The 21,069-nt window shown below is 40.8% G+C and overlaps 2 protein-coding genes across 2 annotated transcripts in view; both read left to right on the plus strand.

Annotated features, from left to right (window-relative positions):
- Nucleotides 1-4,944, plus strand: part of PHF20L1 (PHD finger protein 20-like 1) — a 60,939-nt gene extending 55,995 nt beyond the window's left edge. Inside the window, exons 22-23 of the mRNA XM_019470674.1 lie at nucleotides 1,709-1,874; nucleotides 3,017-4,944. Of these exons, the coding sequence (XP_019326219.1) occupies nucleotides 1,709-1,874; nucleotides 3,017-3,159 (309 nt within the window). The 3' untranslated portion in view covers nucleotides 3,160-4,944. The remainder of the gene's footprint in view (nucleotides 1-1,708; nucleotides 1,875-3,016) is intronic.
- Nucleotides 4,945-13,585: 8,641 nt separating this feature from the next.
- Nucleotides 13,586-21,069, plus strand: part of TG (thyroglobulin) — a 169,753-nt gene continuing 162,269 nt past the window's right edge. The window contains exons 1-5 of the mRNA XM_009273984.2: nucleotides 13,586-13,652; nucleotides 15,258-15,366; nucleotides 16,272-16,369; nucleotides 16,831-17,034; nucleotides 17,326-17,485. Of these exons, the coding sequence (XP_009272259.1) occupies nucleotides 13,586-13,652; nucleotides 15,258-15,366; nucleotides 16,272-16,369; nucleotides 16,831-17,034; nucleotides 17,326-17,485 (638 nt within the window). The remainder of the gene's footprint in view (nucleotides 13,653-15,257; nucleotides 15,367-16,271; nucleotides 16,370-16,830; nucleotides 17,035-17,325; nucleotides 17,486-21,069) is intronic.

Genomic DNA, 21,069 nt, shown 5'->3' on the forward strand with positions numbered 1-21,069 from the left:
ATCATTTTTGTGTCCCTCTTCTGGACCCGCTCCAACAGGTCTGTGTCTGTCTTATGCTGAGGGCTCCAGAGCTGGACACAGTACTCCAGGTGGGGGCTCACCAGAGTGGAGTAGAGGGGCAAAATCACCTCCTTCGACCTGCTGGCCACCAAGATGATCTTGGTTTTAGAGTTATGGACTTGGGTCCTCATACAGTGAGGGAAAAACGGCATTCTTCTCTTGTGGTTTTAGAGAGGGTCTGACAGTAAGAAATAGGGCATTTCTTATTTATGTTGGAAATATCTTTTATAAGATTAATAACAGTTTGAATGGTGAAAACACTGTGGAGGCAAACCTGATGTCTCGAGAGAAAGATTTTATCTGAGAGGTTTGAGAGTTTAGAGGCTTTTCTGACTATTAAAATGTATCTTTGAAAATTAACTTTCACAATATCCATTAAAGGAGTTAGTATTAACAATACTTGTCCTCCAGAACTCGCTCATAAAACTGCCAGCAGGTCAGTCCAAATTTGATTTGTTTTTTTTTTAATTGATTTTTAAGACTTAAGCAAAAAACTTTTTTTTTTTTTTTAAGAAGTAACTTAAAATCCAGCAGTCCCTATTTTCTTCTTCCCCTCTCTTCTCACTCTTCCCATTCTTGACTGGAGGAAGAAATACTTGAAGAAAAAAATGGTGTTAAGTCTGTTATTATGTGACATGGAAAAAAAATTAGCTGAGCACTTCATCAGAGAAGTGTATTAATACAATAAAATTCACTCCTTGCTCTGGCATTTGCCATGAACTGACATTGTGAGCACACGTATCCAGCATTCTAGTCCCTAAAATAAAATCATAAATAGTGAAAGAACTTCATCAGATATGAAGTCATAGTGGATATAAAATGGAAACTGTGAACCTTGCTAATTAATGGAGATGCTGAACATTTTAACTCATTAAATCCGGTATACTTCCTTTGGTCACTTCCATTAGCTGAAACGTCAAAGATGAGGAACAGATGAGGAACTTGTGTATTATCTCTGACTTGCTATGAAGATACTAATTATTTCGGTGAAGTCAATCTTCCTCAGATACTATGTTTGCATAACTCTGCATGTTACTGCCCTTGTAACTATCCCCAAACATGTTCAATTCTGTCCCAGACCTGTACTTGCAAGTTACATGGGACCACAGCAATGGTAAGAAGAGAAGTCTTTTGTCTTAATCAACAAATAGAATGTGCAGCTTATTTGTGCAAAATAGTGACTTTTGACATCTTAGATATTACTGCATTTTAGCGAGTTTTCCTTCATTCTCTAGCTAAAGTTGAAACAAACCTTAGGGTTTTACACATTTGTGGTGACGGTAGACGGGTGCAGTTCATCACTTCATGATTTAAGTCACGATTTATATAAAAAGGGCACTGAAACGCAGTCTGTCTTACTGCATTAAACAAAGCGCTTGAGCTGGGTAAACTTTACCTCTTGCCTCACTCCCCCAGTGCTATACATGCTCATTTGTATGGAATTTGCATTTTGTTTGGTTTAGTCTATTGATGTGTCACGGTACGTGGCTTTTTGAGTATGCTTTTTGTCAAGTAGACAGAAGTACAATTCTAAAACGGCATAGTTTATCATGTGACTCAAGTGTTGAAATCAACACCAGAAATAAAACCAAACCAAAACAAACCTTCTTAAATGGCAATTTTTTTTCTCTCTGTTGCCTCTATGAAGAAGAATTCTGCTGAAGGAAACACTATGTTTGTTTGTAATGAAAGAAAAGGCTCAGAAGAACAAGTGGACACACATCTTCAATGGCAGCTAAATCTCCTTACCCATATAGAGAATGTACAGAATGAAGTCACCAGCAGAATGGACCTGATTGAAAAAGAAGTTGATGGTAACTGCATTGCCAGATACTTGTTAATATGCGTGTAACAGCATCTTTTATAGCTACTGTGTTGAAGGTGATCTGAGGCACTGAGGATGGATTTTTAAGAATTGTATTCAAATTTGGGTACCCAATATCATAACCGGAGCTTGTACCCTTGATCCCTCCACGCCATTCCACAAATTTTGAATGCCCAATAAAGTAGCTTAAGCACTTGGGACCCCTGAAAATTTAGCTAAAGTTTGTGATATTAGACAGACTTCAGAAAGCTTAGATAACTTGTCTTTGTCCAGATATGGATCATAAAGCTGATGGATTTTTCTATGCCTGCAGTGTTTCTGGCCTGATTGTTCTAGTATTTGACAATATTTTTTGGGGGGAGGGGGGAAGTATTCATTCTGCCTTCAACTTTGGTTTGCTATATATTAGTAAATACCTGGTTTCAGGAAGACAAATCAGGCTTCATGAGAATGTGAATGAGATTATAGTGTAGGAGTAAATATTACACCACATAAGTTTACATGCCAGTCATAGAAATTAAGAATGAGGGGAGCTTATAGTCTAGTCATAGGAGTCCTTAATTATTTTTTGACAAATAAAGTTGTCTTATTCCTATGTGCAGTTTTACTTTCAATATTTCTGCTTGTACTAGGTGGTATTTCTAGGCTAACAGGGTTGACCTTTTCCCTTCTCTGTCTCTACAAGCATAGAAATTCCTTGAAAACATTTGTTGAAGATTGGAAAACTGTTCCAATCTGGACCTTATAAACAGGAGCTTGTTAAAGTGACAGAAGCAAGCCTTGCATTTAGGGATTGCATTTTCTGTTGCAGAACTGTCATAGCTAGAAGATCATGAACTGAGGTTTCTTTTATGTGTGTAGATGGTAAATTGTTAGCCAAAGGTATAATTTGGTCCCAGGTACCTTTTTATAGTAACGATCAAATCAGAAGTTCTGTTTGGATTGTTTGAGTGAAACACTGAATTAGTTGGTGTTTCTCTAATAAAAATTTCTTCTGTTAAATAAAAATCACAGCCTCGGTATATTTTCCCTTCTTATAAAAGACAGAGAGGAAGAAAGAAAAGTTTAATTTTTATGAAAACTGTTTCTCGAAGACTTATTCTAATCGACTTCTTCCTTTTCCCTCTGCAGTTTTAGAAAGCTGGCTTGATTTCACTGGAGAACTGGAACCACCAGATCCTCTGGCAAGATTGCCTCAGCTCAAGCGACGTATCAAACAGCTCTTAATTGACATGGGGAAAGTACAGCAAATAGCAACGCTTTGCTCTGTATGACAAAAGGAAGAATAAAGAAATAAAAATAGGTTCTTTACAGTGAATTTTCTTACTAGCCACAAGACTGACAGGAAGGCAGCAAAAAGCTGAGCATTTATCTGGTTCTTTGCTGATTACGTTAATAGCCTGAAGCTTGAGAGAGGAGAGGAAATTTAGAGTAAGGAATCTGTTATACTGAAAATCTGAATATTCAGTGTCCAAGCTTCAAAATGTAATATATTACATAGTGAGAAATGTTGATATGATTTTAACGTGATAAACAAGAAAATCCCCGCATACAAGAAAGTTGAACAAACAAAAACTCTGTGAAGAACAGTGCTACTGTTTTGAAACCTTTGGCAAAAAAATCTAAATTAGCAGAATTCAGCTGACTAAAAATTCTTGGGAACTGCTTTTTTAATGAATTCCTCTTATCTTGCTAGTGAAAGATAGACACAGAGAGATCTGTATCCTCTCTACAAGGAAAGTTTTTTAGATTATTTCCTTCTCATGAATGTTCAGCAAAATGAACATACTAGCTTTGATTTTTGAAAGAAATTACTTATCATGGACTCCTTTTTTAAAGTATTTTTTTAAATAGAAATGGTTATTACAGCACCCTTAGGCTCCTTTAAAACATAAGTGGCAAATAGTGGTCAGATGTGCCAAATAATATTAAAACCACTGGCATGAGAGTTTGCTTATGACTTACATGAGGTTTTTTCCAAATCCTACTCGGTGCCAGCAATCCATCCAAAATTGTATCTAGTTTATATTTTTTTATGTTCTATTGCAGTATTCAGGATTCAAGCTGTAATTTTTGTCCTGGGTAGCTCTGTTCTGGTGTTGGCCCTCTGAAATTTTACCATCCTCAGCTGGGATGAGGAATGACAAGAGCAGCAAAACCGTCTGTGGCTGTGAATATGCTAAACCACTAGAATAAATATCACAAGATACCTTATCCAAGATGTTTTTATAGAATCTTTCAGCTTCAGTCAATGAAACGTCATGAAACCAAAGGCAACCTACTTGCTCTGTTAGCTCTTGCTGGATTTTGAGCCCAGGACTTCCCTGTGCTTATAAGTTGCCACTGTACCCAGTGCTACATACGTATTTGTATGTGTATGTATATGTGTATAGATACACATGTACATATATACATACTATATACATTTATATCTACACATGTCTAGTTTTATTACAATAGACTGTAAGAACTGGTGGTTAACATGAAATGTTACCTTTTAACAAGCAGTTTCTAAAATTGAAAATAATGTATGTACAGGTTTTGAAATTTGTAAAATATGACTGTTAAGAGGAGGCTATTTAACTGATGACATTAAGATACTTGAACATTTTATGCCTCACGTCTGTTTATCAGTTCTAGTTATCTGTATAAATGCATTTTAGAACCGATAGACAGTAAACTTGAATTTACCTTTTGATAAGAGTACAAGCCACTGTACATTCAAAAATTATTTAAATTTGCAAACACACTGTTCTATATGTAAGGTACTGTATGTAAAACTGTTTATTAAAACTATTCTGCATACTCTACATTTTCCACTTTTCTTCCTGATCTACATACAAATGTAAAAAAGTGATTGTTATGATGTACAGACCATCAAAAAATCAAAAAATCTTCGAATGCCTTTTGAGGATGCATAAAATTGAAAAATGTGCCAAAGATGGATTATCTGGGAAAGACTTTGCAACCAGTGCATTGAACTTTCGTGACAAAACCATTCTTGAGAAAGAAAGCAGCATGGCTGGTTCATTGCTAAAATAAACCTACCCGTCTGTCTATCATGTCTGAAGTGACTTATCACTCTTGATGTCCAAAGCAAAATGTAAACTCCTGTTACAGAGTGGTTGTTATTTAAAAAGTCTTGCCACATCAAGCTTATAGGAGATATTGCAGAGCGGCATGGTAACATGGAAGTTAATTATGGAATCGTGATTGGCAACTTCGTTATGCAGAAAGAACACGAGCTGAGGAGCTGTTGACATTTTTATAGCAACTGTTAATAAATAAAATGCTCTGTGTTAATAGTTGGATGCTTAACTGCTTCAAACAGTATGAATAGTTGAGTGACCTACTTGCTTTTGGATATGTGAGACTTTTTTATATATTATTCACTTGCTGCATATCCTTGAATGTGGTACTGTGTGTACTGTATAAGAGAAGTGTAAATCCAGATGAATTACTTTGAAACAGTGGAGTGTATTTACATAATTTATACAGCATACACTGTAGCAATATTATGCAATGTGTGTGCATGCGTGTGATGTAATATAATTGTAAATGTTACTGAAGGTGGAGGTAGACAGAGATGTTCCAGGTGGGAGGACGGAGGTTTCCTTCTTAGTGCAGAGATGGAGGAGTAGTATCCTGAAAAGGAATCGTAAGGTCAAAGTTAAAGTTGCCCTTGCAGCTTTAACCTGTCTTCTGTTTGTGTATGTAATGCTCTCTAAATTTACATCAGTATGTAATTTTATCCCTCGGGATCCTGCCTTATTCAGGATGGACTGTGCTTACAAAAACATAATCTGTTCAGTATATTTTTATCTTCATTTCTTGTGTAGTCACATATAAAAATTCCTGCAAACATTCACATCTTCTAAGAAGTACAATCTCGGTGTCCTTATGGACAGTGCTGTGATACATTGTGTGTTGCTTGAATGCTTCACAAACTTCTCTGAGTTTGCTTTCTCAAATTGTCGTGTTAGTCTGTAACGTGAACATTAGTTTTGGCCCCAGTTTCTCAAGTATTCAAAGGTTTGGGATGCTTTTGAAGTTTTTTCTTTAAACACTTACAAGTCAAGTGCCATAAAAATGCTAAGTGTTTCGCACAGAATGTAACCTACAGTTGATTGCTTTGCTCGTGTGTCAGTCAAACCCGATGTGATCTGGCTCATACCAGTATTTCTTCTAGTCAGCCTTACTGAGAGAATCTTTTTCCTGTAGGCATCATTTTCTACCTGTCTTCCTGCTTCCCCTGTAAATAAGCCAGGGATCTGCACCCAGTTTATTTGCAACATCATTTATCGGGGCGTGAATTGCAGTTACTTGTGCTGTATGCTGAAGGAGGCAGACCCTCTCTGAGGAAGAAATAGTATATGGCCACGTGAGGACTGGTTTTGATATGTGTGCACAGAAAGGTAAATTTTTTAAATTTGCAGCCTTCTTTTAACTTAAGTTCCTAATAGTAATAAACAAAAGGGAAACACCATGGTACAGAAGCCTTTGACAAACTTGTGGAGCCTTTAAGTGCCCAGCTTTTTGTCAAGAGAGTTGTTTTGTTTTTTTTTTCATGGAGGTATCGGGGTGATTCATTTCAAAGCCGCCTCCTTCCTGTGACCATACCGTAGGCGACTACATCAGGAATTCTGTGTTTTCAGTTGCAGTGGTGGCAGTAGGACATCAGTATTGCAGTCATAAATGAAATGTAGTCTTGGTGATATGATCAGATACCACATGATGGGGCTGCGTGTGTTTCAATTACAAAATGGAGGTACTTCAAATAATATGGCAGGGAATGGGTTGGAAGATGCTTCCTGCTAACCCTTTTCTTGGGTAGCTGTAGGTTGAGTAGCGCCCATATTTTGGATATTCTGGCCTTAGATGCATAGATCTTTGTTCAGCTATGGAGTAATTTACAGTGGTAGAAGCCTGTCGTCCACTTTAAAATAGTCGAAGAAGATGGATTGCAATTTTCTGATTTCACATATTTGCTGGGTGGCAAAGAACAAACTGTTCTTCCATGGGTGCAGTCCTCTTCGATGGCTGACATCCACCTGTCTCTCTTAATTTTGTCTCTAAGCTTCTACGTGTGCTCCTCATCTGTTCTGCAGCTTGCATCTGTTTCTCCTTTTGTTCTTCAGCTTTCTCCACTCTGTCGTCTTCTGTGATGCCCAGAGGGTTTCACTCTGTTCTTGTGCCCAGTTCTTCCTGGCTGCTGTGGGAAGCAGTCGTAGGGAAAGGTCTCCTCTGCTCTTCTGTCCTCAGCCTCCGGTGTGTCCTATGAGGTGTGTACCATGATCAAAATCTTCAGATGTGTTTGCTGCATTCCTTTAGTAAGCCTCTTCTGATCTTGTGCAAGTGGTGATCTCCCTCTACTCCCACCTGGCTTCGAACTTAACTAGGCTTGAATGAATATTACAGCAAAACCCCTCTGGCACTGCTGGGCTCTAGCACTCCTTACCAGACTGAAGGGTGGGATGTAAAGGAGTCGCTCGAACGTCACAGTAAGATCATAAAAGTATTTTGATGCTTCCAAACCAGAGTATTTTTCCTTTGTATTTGAAAGGGAAACTGCAACTATTTTTCTTCACTGAAACTTTAAAAACTACAGATCAGATCCTGAACTGAACTGGAGCTTGATGTAAAAATCAACAACAAAAGTAGGGGGTGGGAAGCACGCTGCAGACGGGGGCTTCGTAACAAGATGTGTGCAATTTGGCCATCTGGACTACCTTGCCCTGTTAGTTATCTGGAGGTGCTGATGTGTAAAGGGAGTGCATTCAATGATGCCATTCATTTGCAAATGTGACCCATCTTTGCCACATCAGTTTAGAACGCTGGAACCGTAGGTCTTCTCTCTGCTGCTTAGAAATTTTACGGTATGTGCACCTCAATTTTGGAGTGCTTATTAAGGTCAGAGGCTTAATCACTTTCGAAATGCCCATTGCTATTCTCACATTTTATTAGCTGACGCTTTGTTTCTGTTGTACTGAGGCCATACGGCTTTAGGTGATCATTTTACAGAGGATGTTTGAAATACTTCAGTAATGGTTTTTATTATACTATTTTAAGTCCTGGGCGCTGGGTGTGGGCGTCTGTCTTTAGCAATAAGTATTATACACTATGTGTATATCTGTTTATATATGGAAAACAAGTATGGAGCATGTAATGATGGTGAAAATACACTGCACAGAGAGCAGATTGTGCATTTGGCAGCCATTCTGCACCAGCGTGAACAATTCAAATAAAAAATTGGAGACCGCATGGGGAAAACGAACTAGCGTGAAAAATCATTCAGGAGTGAATTTCCCTTTCCATACACACTGGGCCTGTGTGTAAGCAGTAGGTGAGCCAGCCTTATTCTACGGATTGAATAACTAAAGCTAGTTCAATTGCTGTTTACTTCGAACCGCAGCCTTCCTTTCTTTAAAACTGGCCAGAGCCGCCTCCGCTCAGCTGTAGCCATGTGCCTCAGTGTATTGTCACTACACACTCTGAGAGACGCAGCAGTGCACTATTATTAAATCTTCTATGAGAGAAGCAGAACACTTTCTTCTGTGATTTGTTTTTTTTATAATAGCAATAATGTTGACTGCATTCTAATACTCACAATAAAGGTCTGTTGAGATTGTTATGTGCCTGGGCTCCTGTTCAGTGGACTTGTGTTTTGGCGAGCTAGTGAGTGCTTGTGTATGTTCTAAAGCATTAGGGAATCTTCAGCTGCAATTTTGGACAGTTTCATTAGTAGCCAATAAGTTCTACGCAGTCATCAATACTCATTTGTTTGTATACATTGCAAAGCTTTAAGGAATCTTCAGTTGTATTTTAGCCTGTAGGCAAATTATGCAGTCAGTAAATTATTTACAGTACTGAATTACTTACTGTGTGGCAAAATAATTAGAAGATTTTTCTGTTCCTGAACTGCTTTGGTGTTTAACAATATCAGGGTTTGAGTTTTGCAATACGCTCGGTTCTTGAAAGACAATGTCTTTCAACAAGGCGTTCACAGTGATGGCATCTCTTCTTGTGGGCAGACGTCTGCCTTCTAAGGGTGTTTCTAGTTTTGCGCCTTCGTACAATGTCATTACAAAATAACTTCAATTTGCTTTTAGTGATTTCTTATATTTTAGCATTGCCTACAAACTGTTGTTCGCTACCTACCACTATTGTGGTAGGAAAGAAATAAGCAAGCAATGATAAGAAAGTTCCTGTCCCAGACGTCCTGTGGACCAGGGTGCAAACGGGAAGCGGCAGGTGGATGGAATCAGACGGAATCTAAATGAGTTACTAACACACAGAATTTTTTCTGTTCTTCACAGCAAAAATAGGTATGATCTTAAACGTGCAAGAAACTTCAAGATTTTAATTCTGAAACAGATATTTTAATCATTATTGAAGGCACAGTCTCAAAGCAGTCTCTCAAATTTAAGACAAAAGGCCAAATTCAGATCTTGGAGTAATACACTGAAATGCTTTTTCTAATTAGCAGACTTCTTAAAGAAGAGGTTTCCTGAGTCAGACCAAACATCTAGCCAGTCCAGCGTCTTATCTTCAGTAGAAATACAATGTCAGCATCTGTAGAAACGTAGACTATAAAAGCTTTGTACGAATTGGTCTTTCTCTTAATGTATCTTTCACTTCTGCTACACTGAAGTTTCCTTTACCAGAATCTTAATGAAGACCATCAGTTTTATCGATCGCTGACAGATCTGTGCTCCATGAGTTTAATCCATCTTTCTTCATTTATTTCTCTCCACAACATCAGGTGGCATACTGAATTCCACAGCTTTGTTGTGTGGCAGAAGGAGTTGTTTCTGTCCTTGAACTTGCTCTCTGACTCCATTGACTGTACGCTGTTGCCGTCAGTTCGGAGAGGGCTAAGTATTGCACTATCAAAAAGACCAAAAGCAGTCTTGTCCTACCAACACCAGCAGTTTGGCACCCTGTTGCTGTCCTTGTGCGACTGGCGGTGCCTTTTCTCACTGCATTAGCTTGCTTTCGTCAAACATTGAGTCAATTCAGCATGCAAATCTATCCATCGCGCCACTGCGGGTTGCAGAACTGACTTCTGCTTGGGGTTTCAACACAATCTGCATCCCAGATATCATGAGAATAAAATAAATATTTTTCTACCTTGCATCACTATGGTACTATTAGATAGAGGAAAACTGTGTTGTGTTATCTCCGATGGATGAGTAAGAAAAAAGCCATTTTACCTGTCCTAGAAATGGTTCATTTCTGCAGGGACAAAGGCAAATTCAGATGTTCTTACATGGGCTACTTCAGGCTCTTTCAAATGTTCTTACATGGGCTACTTCAGGCTCTTTTGTCACCAAAGGCACTTTGCCAGCTGGTAAATTGTAACACAAAAAAGTGAGGAGTCCTCTGTCCACTTTTCTGATCTAGCCAATTTTAGTGTAGAAGTTACTGGAACTTCCCCATCATTCTTTCAATCTGAAGAGCGTGTCCTTTATCAAGTGACTGAAACTTGTATTATCTGGTGGGGCTATGGTTTTTTCCTTGTCATCTTTTAATTTTGCATCACGTGAGGACTTTTTAAAACTTAATCAGAGATGATAGAGATGGTAAGTGCTTCACAAGGTCTTGTTATTGCTATCTGTGCCAAAATCATATGAAGATGATGGAGACGAATATCTCATGCTTGGGAAGAAATGTACCAAATGTAAAACACGGTTCTCCTCTATCTGTAAGTGTAAAGGTTGCTAACAAATGGTGTGAGTCTACGATTTTACACAGTTTTCTTTAAGGGTGGGAGAGGATTGTCCAATACTGGTGATCTATTTAACACAGAAAAGCAGTTTATTATTTAAAAATAAATGAAATAATTGATATGGGCATAATGAGACAATGTTTTCAGTTCTTAAAATTTTTGCTTCCAATTTGCTGCCTCATTCAGGAGGCTCCCTTAAGTTCGTTTCTTAAACTAAGGTTGACTTCTCGGGCTCAAGTTTTATTTGGGTGAGAGCAACTTTTCTGTGGGTATGGATGTTTATGTATTCATATACAGGAATCATTTACCCTTGGGCTTTTCGATATGTAAAAATTGCAGTTGCACAAACCGTCTTTTCTGCTAAGAAAGTGTATCCAAAACTGGAACAATGAATAAATGGTCTGCTTCTGCCTTGAGGTTTGTGATTTCAATGTTTCATCACGCTGACATTTTTCTTCCTCCCAACAATTATAGCTTTTTGCCAGTGTGTACAACAAACAAACCCCTCATTTCCAGCCTAGAGCAATGATTTTGAAGACATGTTAGTTTTAAGGCCATATTGGCCCCAGGGACCTTTTCTGCTTACTCCTTTTCTCCCTTTCATTGGTGAGCTAATTTAAGATATTCTTCCATTTTTTTCTCAGGTGCTAAAAACAGAGGTCAGTTCAATTGTCCCTTCACTGAAGGTTATGCAGTGAAGCCTTTCTTAATTTGAATTTGACCAGCCATAGATGACAAGTGCCTTTTTTTTCTCTGAAGAATGTGGATTGCACATATTGCTCTGTAAACTACTTTTTTTTTCTTTAAATCCACGGGCTATTGCATCCCATTGAACTTGCGTGTACCGAGATGCCCATCTTGGTTTGACGCACATCTAGAAGTGGTTTAAGTGATGCCAATTGCCAAAACACACTTTCTCACTTTGTTTTTTAAGAGACTTTTAAAACTTGGCTGTTCTTCCCAACTTGCATAGTTCAGAATTTGTTTTCTGAGTGTTTCTGAGGGAAATAAGAGTAATCTTAGGAATCAACACTGTGTGGATATTGCAGATTTGTGCTTCTTTCTGTTAGTAATAGCCCTTTGATACCTCCTTGGTTTCCTGTCTGCCTTACTCCGTTATCAGCTACTAATGACCTCTGATAGCAAAGAATAGAGGAGGAAAGTGAATGGCTACCTTAATGACGTTGCTTCTCTCCCCATTTGCTGTGCAAGGAACCTGAATGACAGTTGTTGACTAACTTCAGAAAACTGGACTAAATCAATATCACACACACACTCTGGATATGTGTTTCAGTGGCCTGGAAACATCGTTGTGCGTGCAAGCACCAACCGTGCTGCCCCTGGAGAGCCCTTGACACTGGGCTGGGCTGTCTCTTGTTGCTCTCCTGTAACTGCCCCACTGCAAGGGGTACCAGACACACACCTGAGACTCTTGAAGTATACTTGAGTCAGAAATACATGTCATGTTCAGACTTTTAATCTTTTATAATTCAGCCACCCTACTGCTAATGCTGGCTATTCTCTGTTTAGTCTGATTCTGTTGATCTGCATGTATGCTTCCCTACAAATCCTATGCTAAACCAGAAGTTAATTTTCTTTCTGTGTCTGCTTAATCAGGGTTGTTACACAATTTTTCTTTATGCCTCTGAAGGTTGCCTTTTTTGTCTGTCATTTACACTGGACACGTTCTTCATCTTTTCCCAGTTTGATCTTTCTGCTATTGACTTTCCTCAAGTCCAGAGCAGGTTGCTTGAAAGTCAAATCCAAATATAGTCCTACTCGTTTTAAAAGGGCTAGCCATGCTGAAGCAAGATTGTACTGCTGTTTGAGATCACATTTACCATATATATCAAACACCGTAGCACTGTAGTGGTCTACAGCCTGGATGGAAAAATGCTTGAGTCACTGTTAGCACAGTCTTGGTGCGTAGGAGAGTATCAGTAGAGTTGTTTCTAGACTGCCTAGTACCCATGAATCACAAACAAGAGTGCTTGTTGTCACTTCCCTGAAATCAGCCTAAGTCCAGCCTCAAATATGTGCTTCTGTTGTTATTTAGCTAATTCTTCTGGGCCCATTTGTCCAACAAGCTTTGCATAAGTGAGGGTGAGTTCTCATAATTCCTGGTGCAAGTAAATGTTAACTGATAATCATAAGAGGTGGACAAGTAAGAAATGATACTCTGGAACCAAGGAAATAATATTTCTGATATGTTTTAGGTCGAGAATCTTGTGTGTAATTCGTACCAAAAAGCTGGACTTAACATGCTTAATGGTTATACTTATCTTACACCTGGAGGATGAAGCCCAAGAAGCTAAGCTGCTTCCAGTCAGATACTTGTCTGTATAAAAGTGCATGGTGCAAGTGGGAGTAAAAGCAAAAGGTCAGATGCAATTGACTCCGACCCTCAATTCCCTTCTCAGTCAGTGGAGCTGCGTCCATTCTGTTTTTCACTTAATAAATAACCACATTATGAATTGTATTTACTCCTAGTGCTGCAGCGCTTGGAGGCCTAACTCTTGCCTGTCCCCCCAGCAGGCTAGGCTCTCTAAAAACACAAAAAAATCGTACTTCTGGTACAGAGCACAAAGTCTGGTTGCACCACAGTGCAGGTGAAAGCAGGAGCTGTTGGCCGGGGTCATGTCAATATCCTTAATTTGCATGTTGATTTAACGAAGTCCTCCCTGTGCCTGCTGCGGCTTGTCCTCCTCTCCGATGACCGGGCTCAGTAGTGCTCCCTGGAGCGGGGATGAGAACTGGCTGAGGAGAACCACGAGGGCAGTTCCAGGTGAATGGGTCTCTTGTGGTTTTCTCAGAAGCATCATATGCGTCACTTGCCCAATTTCGTGGCCAGTCTACCAGCACATAAGTGAACCCATCCACGCGATGGTTGCTATAAAAAGGCAGGTGAAGGCTACATGGGGTGTGCAGGGCTGCCTCACTGACAAAAGGGGATGGAGCTCTCCCATCGCAAGATGGGCTCCATCCCATTTTGCACCCTTCTTTGCTGCTTTAGTAGCATAGCAGCAGCCAATATATTTGGTAAGTACATTTGTTCTTTTCCTCTGCCTGTGTCCAGTAGTGACTCTGCTCCCGTGATCTTTGTGCTGCTCTGTGTATTATTCCGGTATATAATGACCACGGATCTTACACACTGCAAACTTAGCTAGTTATTGTGTGCTGTGCAGACTGAATTTGGGCTCCAGGTTAAATACGAAGCTATAAGGATCTTTAAATGGTCAGGGTTATCTGAGTTCAGTACACCTGGATTTTGGGTGGAAGAAAAAAGGAGAGAGCAAGCTTGGGTAAGAAAAGGTGGTGCTGCAGTGATGTGAAGGTCCTAAGATTATATCTTCTACTTGTATGTGCCATCATCTAATTTAGGCTTGAACCTTAAGATACTGGATAGTCTGAGTGCCGTCCCCAGTTCTTTAGTCTGAGTTTGATAGTCCTGCACAACAAGCAATTTAAATCGGTCAATTAATCTCTTAACTCAGTTGTCAGTAGATCCTCTCTAGCACTGTACACAAGGATCTCCACACATCCCAGAGCAACTGGCTCAGTCATGTTTGAGATGAAAACGATGAGGTTTGCCTACATGTGGATGTCTATAGGTGAGCTAACCTAAAATCCCTTTACAGTCTCGTGAAAATTTTCACGTGGGCTTAAGGGGACACAGTGAAAACTCACAGAAACAGAAGTGATTGAAAGATCTTAGGTGCACAGAAACCATCCGTGGTTAAAGAAGTCCCTGAGCTGCAAATTATTGGAGGCTGAAAAGTATTCAGAATAGTTATGATGTATTTGCACTACTATGTGTGGTCACACTCAGACCAAATACTGGATTAGGTGAACCTTTGGTCTAAAATGCTGTAGCTGTGGGTTTTTTTCCTGTATTTTTATAGAACTAGTCAATGGAATTAAGAGCATGACATTCATCGAATTTTGAGGATGGGGAAAGTGTCAGATCAACTAATCTGTTCTGTAAAAAAGACCCTACTGAATTTCATCGTTCTCCTAAAATAGCATCCAAATGTGGCATTAAGAACTGAAGAGTTGACCGTTTTCTTGCTAGATGGCTTCAGTAGTTGATCACTTGCCCTGGTAAAAATTGAGAAGTGCTCCTAATATGAATTAGTCTGATGCTAACTGCTAGACATTGGTTCTTTTTAGGTCTTTCATGAGATTAAGAATTCTCTCTCCTTTTGGTGGAATAGTGAGGGACTTAGCTTCAATAAAGAATAAATACTTGGAAACATTAATAGTGATGTGTGTGGTTATGGCAAAGGGCTGTTTTGTGGTGATAGCCACAACTAACTCTGAGTACGTAGACTACCTCAGGTACCAGAAAATGATAGCTATACCAGTACAAAACAGAGCTGAAGCTGATTAAATACAGGCCTGGGAAAGCGGTTCATGAGCATCTCCGTCATGTGCTTATCCTGCAGCTGTCAGCCCAGCGAGTTTGTTCAGTACTTCCCTGTGCTGTCCCATGCAGAAATGCATGCAAGGAGCAATGGGGAAATGACCAGGGAGGACCCATGAACCTGGGGTTTTCACCGTGCAGCGCTGGCACTAACAGGGTTTTGGTAAGAACAGGCTTGTGGTGAAACCACCCTTAAGTGTTTATCTTCTTGCTGCTTTCAGAGTACCAGACAGATTCCCAACCGTTACGTCCATGCGAACTTCAGAGGGAAAAGGCTTTTTCAGGAGGAGAAACATACGTTCCTCAGTGCTCAGAAGATGGCCAGTTCAGGTAACTCATCCCTGCTATTATTCTGCTGTTATGCGACATGGCCTTTCATTACTAATGAAAGCTTTAGCTTCAGTTTTGAAGAGCCTTCATATCGGTGGACTGGAGGGTGAGAGGTGCAGGAGACTGAAGGGACTTCATGGAGCCACGTTGTAGATCCAGCCTCTCCTGAATGAATTCCGTGTTGCTGGAAATAGTCTCTGGGTTAAGAAGTCAATCTAATATTAATAGGCTAATCTTGGCAGCATTATTTGCATGTTAAATACTTCGTGCAGGTCGTTGTGTAATACAACTGCTGTCTTCCTACGCATGCTCATGGGCGCATGGTCTGTGATCAGTGTGCCAGCTGGCACAGCTGAGCCAAGTTGACTTGGAGAAGTTACCCACCCTGCTGTAAGTGGCACAGTCGGGTTTCCTTCTAAAGGCCGTAAAGAACTAAAGCACATGGAGAACAGTGGTTTAGAAAGCAGCATGTTGCTTGAAGATGTAAGAAGTTATTGAGTTAAAGCTGAGGCTGAGGGGGAGTGCAAATTGTAACATTCTCTACTATTATCTTGCTGTTGTTGCCTAGCGGGGGGGACCTAGACCATGCTAGATTTGACTTAAAAATTGTCTGAAAATGTATGGTAATTCTCGAATACTGAGGATCAGGATTCTGTCCAACCTGCTTGCTTCCTGAATGACTTCAAGTCACTTATCTGCAATTCCTGAAGACTTCAGAGAATTACTAGGATTAAGAGCTCCCATCAGGTAGACTTAGGGTCACCAGAAACACAGCCCTTTCTGATTCCGTTATTTGTTGTGTTAAAGTACTTGTTTGGCCTGCTTTATGCCTTGCTTTATGTCCCATACTAACAGAGGACTCTGTCACTAACAAAGTAAAATATGTTACTTGTGATCTCCTTCAGGACAGTTCAGTGCAGTAGGAATGGTCTTTCTTGTTGGTGTGTGGACGAGAATGGCATTGAGGTACCTGGCAGCAAACAGAATGGATATCCCATATCTTGTAAGTCACAAGTTTCTATTTTTGTTCAGATTGCGTAAAGAGCCATTTAAATTTGCATTTGAACTGCTGAAATCTGGGGCTAGGTTAGCCCCAGACTTGTACGGACTCCAGTTTGTTGTAATTTGCTGGGTCTTTCTAGTGGAAGATCTGGAGTTTCTTCGGAGCTCATCATGGAAACCTGATACACCTGGATGATCTGTATTCATGAAGGTCACAGTAATGTAAATCATGAATGAAAGATCAACTTAATGTATTGGCTTTTGAGTTGGAGGGCTTCAACCCCATCTGTGGTGGGTTTCTGTGTACCAATTTTCATGACCTCAAGTCTGTCAATGTCCTCATGCCATCTGGGTGGCAGAATCAGAACTTGCAGCTCTGAGAAAACTCAGATGTTGCCTTAATAAATGATTCAGTGCCCAACAAGTGCCTTCCTCTAACAGTGCCCGTCTCTGGTACTACAGGCTTATCCTTTTGCCAGCTGCAAAAGCAGAGGATCTTGGTCAGTCGCTACATCAACAGCAGCAGCATCTCCTACATCCCTCAGTGCCTGGATTCAGGGGCATTTGATGCGGTGCAGTGTGACACGGAGCTGGGTCAGTGCTGGTGTGTAGATCCAGAAGGAATGGAGGTTTATGGCACCAGGCAGAGGGGAAAGCCAACGCGGTGTAAGTAATATTCAACAAAACACTGCGTTTTGTAGAGTGGGAAGGTTTGGTGTGAATGAAGGGTGGTAGATCAGGAGCTTGGACACTGCAGCCTACACTTACCCTACAGAAGTATAGGTGCTTAACTGAGGAGTTTAAGTCTCTGTTTCCTTTGGTTATAAAGAGAATATGAGGCACCTAGGTGTCCATATTCAGTGTAATGAATCTGAACCCCTTCCAAACCATGGGATGGCTACTCAGCTCTTTGTGGGAAGTTAAAACACCAGTAAACATTACTTTTTCTCCCGTCAGGTCCGGGAAACTGTGAGATCCGAGACCGTCGCATTCTTCATGGGTTTGGGGAGAAGAGCCCACCGCAGTGCTCAGCAGATGGAGAGTTTCTGCCTGTCCAGTGCAAGTTTGTCAACACTACAGACATGATGTTTTTTGATCTCGTTCATAGTTATAACAGGTAAGAGTGCAGGCTTCTGAAACAGGGAGGCAATCCTGCATACCTCTGCAAGTCAAAGTCTTACTGCATTTTTTTTTCCACATGAAGCCCTTCTTTTGTGACCCCATATGATGTTATTTTCTGTTAGTGAATGGACCAAGTAAAAAAAAATTTCTTCTGAATTAAATTTTCTCATTTAGAAAAGCCTGATATTTGATCCCTGCAGTCTAATCAGTCTGTCCTCACACAGCAGTGGATATCACACTGCGATCTGTATTTGGAAAAGTAGCCAGGGCTACCTTTCAGACAGACACAAAACAGCAAATGAAATAAATGTGGAATGAAGAGAGGAATTCAACCGTATATATGAAGTAGGAAAGATGATTCCATATGGGAGATGAAAACGGACGGACAGATGGACAAGTGGCAACATGCAAAGAGCAAGTTCCGTGTGATGGTGGGAAACTCTTGTCCATTTAGGCAGTGCCAGGGTTGCTCACACAGGTGAACCAGCAAGTGATGAACGAGCGTGCTGCCATACGACTGGCTTTGGGTGGGTGGAGTGGGCTTGGGAAGACTTCAAAATGCTGGATCAAATGCTTGTTGGTGGGAGCAAGAAGCCGTTGTCCTGTGGAGGAGCTGGGAATTAATGCTCAGGTGGAGAAATAAGGGATGGACAAGGGGAACTGCAGGGGCAGAGTTTGTTTCGGTGCAGATGTTCAGACACTCCAGAGGAACGTTTTGGTCTCTTGCGAAGTGCCGTTATCTTGGCAACTCAGCCAACACATTTCTCCGGTGGAGGGCAGTGGAGTAAATGTAATGTCTCATACTGACTTGGCTCTGTAGTAGCAAAGGCATTTTACTGTAAATGTCAATTTTGCTGTTTTAAGGGTTTTCTTTTTAAATTTAAGCAAAACTGAAAGGTAGGCCCAAATGCACAGTGCAAATTTGTCAGAGCTTCGGGAGTGGTTATTTTGGCAAGAGCTAAATAATCTGGTTGTTTTGTTTGTTGGCCTGTGGAATGCGGAAATTCTAAAAGAGCAATTACAGAGGAGAAAGCAATGCTTTAAATTAAAATTTCTTTTCTCCCATTGGGAGATTTGTCTGCAAAGGCCTGTGAGATTGGGCTTTTCTTGTGTCTGTGTCATATAATTAATCACAGCAGGATCATTTTACTCCCAGCTGTCTACCTTTCTAATTATGGCATTGACTTAACCCATTACCATCGTATCTGAGTATTTCAGGTCATTAAAATATTTATTTTCACAGTATTCCTGCCTGAAATGTCATTATACTGTCCCATAAACAGGAGGCCAGAATACGGAGTTAAAGGGACGAGTTCCACAGCAAAAGACTACAGCAGAACAGGGATTTAAACCCATGTTTTATGTTCATGTGGAGCCAATGGAGCAATTTTCTTTGGTTCCACAGACTGATTTTTGAAATCTGGACATGTCAAACTAACTCCCTTTCCAAATTGTTTCCTTACACCTTTATAAATATTCCAGAAAAGATCAGTATGTTAAAAAAAATAAATGGAGAAATTCAGAAGCTTAGAGCTAAGACTTTCCCAAAAGGAAGACTTATGGAAAGAAAGATTAGCCCAAATTTCCTGCCTCACCCTGGCTACTTGGCTGCTGTTATTTATTTTATACAGACTGTGCCCGGGTCCTGCTTAGATGGGCAGCCATAGAGAAGGCCCTGTAGCAGATCGGAGAGAAAGATCAAAAAATCAAAAGTTGAGGAAGATCTTTTTACTTTTTTGCTATAATTTGCATCAGACTGAAGACTTCGTGTCAGTGTGTTTATCCCAGCTCACTGGAGGTTCTGCCCGATTAGGTATTATTTCAGTGGCAGTGGAAAAAAAAATGATTTGGTTTTCTTCCTCTGTTTCTGAGTAGTCAATGAGAAAGGCAGCTATAACGTGAGCTGCACATAGAAACATAGAAGGGTTTACTTGCAAACCTGCTTTTGAAGATCAGTAAGGAGCTATCTTTGCTGGAAGCCAAGAGCTGAGACTCACAGTTAGAAGAAAAGGTCAACAACCTCACATTTATTTACTTTCCCATATTTTTGAGTGCAAGCATTCTTGTTGAAGCACATGGATACACTATCAATTTATCCATAACTTAAGTGTAGTCATCTTTCCTTCAGCCATTGTTTTGGACTGGGTCTGATAGATGGGGTACTCTGTATTATCACTTCTCATCTCGGGGGCTGTGATTAAAAAAAGGCTGAGAAAAGAAAAGAAGCGGTAGGAAGCGAGTTTTCCAAGTAAGGTGAGAAAAGTTCTGTCCTCCTGTTTGTGTGGGCCTAATTTATATCCGTTTGTACTTTATTTAGCTGTACTCTCAACTTGGAACAAAAATAACCAGAATGACAGGATATGACTACACATCTGCCCCATGTAAAAGTAGTATAATTATGCACGTGACTTCTTAACGTTGAGGATGAAAGAAAGCAGCATGCAGACTTTTTTCGTTGCATCCTGTTTCACTCAGCTAGATGTTGAGGTGCTGAGGTGATGAGCTTCAAGGACATGAGCGGTGCAGAGGTCTGCCTTTGAATATAGGGGCATTGCTCTCCTAAGAAGAGAAAAGATCAGTTTCCTGATTGGGTGGTGGCCAGTGCACGATAATTCGGGGGAGCAGAAAGCTCTTGAAATGCCCCAAGCCATTTATATCCACGTGTATGTTGAAGACCACAGAAAGATGGTATTTAGCTGTTTATATCTTAAATTGCATTGTTTTAATGCTGACAGAAGTCCCTTTGTGCCCTGAAGTATGACATTTTGATTGCTTTTAGCATGCCAGTGTCAGCAGTGGAGCAGGATTTGATGATCCAAAGTGGAGGGAGTCAGCAGGCCTTTAATTTGAAGACGTGGGAGAGTGCCAGAGCGAAGCAGTGCTATGCAGGGATGTGCAAGCTCTGAGACAGGAACACTGCTGGATAAAGCTGGGACAACCCCGAGGTTACCAGCCCCTTCCTCTGCCAGGGGTTGCTGTTGCGTCGTGCATTCCCCAGCTTGCACTTTGATGTACTGAGGAAGCAGTAACGTCTTCAGCTCTCCTGGCAAGAGGTGGCAGAGCTCTCAAGCAGACTTTTGAAGGTAGCAAAGGGCCATTACTCCACTCCTCCCACCTGACCGCTGGCTCTGAGCCAGACAAGCATTTCGCTGCCTTTCTCAGGGGCACTGCAAACTGCACGTGCTATAGAGCAGCCCTGAGGCTGCAGGAGGGTGGCACTGGAATTGAGGCTGGTTATAGTCCCAATTTCACAGAGTTGCTGTAAAGTGCTTTGGCACGTTAAGCTTTTTCCCAGTTGATCAGTTCCTAATCTAGAGATGCCGGGGGAGGGGAACCTCAATCCATCCCACTCCTACCAGTTTGACGCCAGGGCCAGCAATAGATGCCCAGAGCCTGGAGAAGGAGCACAGGTCAGCAGGAGATCGCCTGAAGAGCAGCACAGAGGAACTCCAGCCAGTAAGACAGCTTCATCGGGGGCCCAACTTAAATGCCTCTATGCAAACACAGGTAGCATGGGGAATAAACAAGAGGAGTTAGAGACGTGCGCACGCCTGCAGAGCTACGACCTTATTGGCATCA

The sequence above is a fragment of the Aptenodytes forsteri genome, unplaced genomic scaffold (genome assembly GCF_000699145.1).
Source record: "Aptenodytes forsteri isolate BGI_AS27 unplaced genomic scaffold, ASM69914v1 Scaffold223, whole genome shotgun sequence".
Lineage (NCBI taxonomy): Eukaryota > Metazoa > Chordata > Aves > Sphenisciformes > Spheniscidae > Aptenodytes > Aptenodytes forsteri.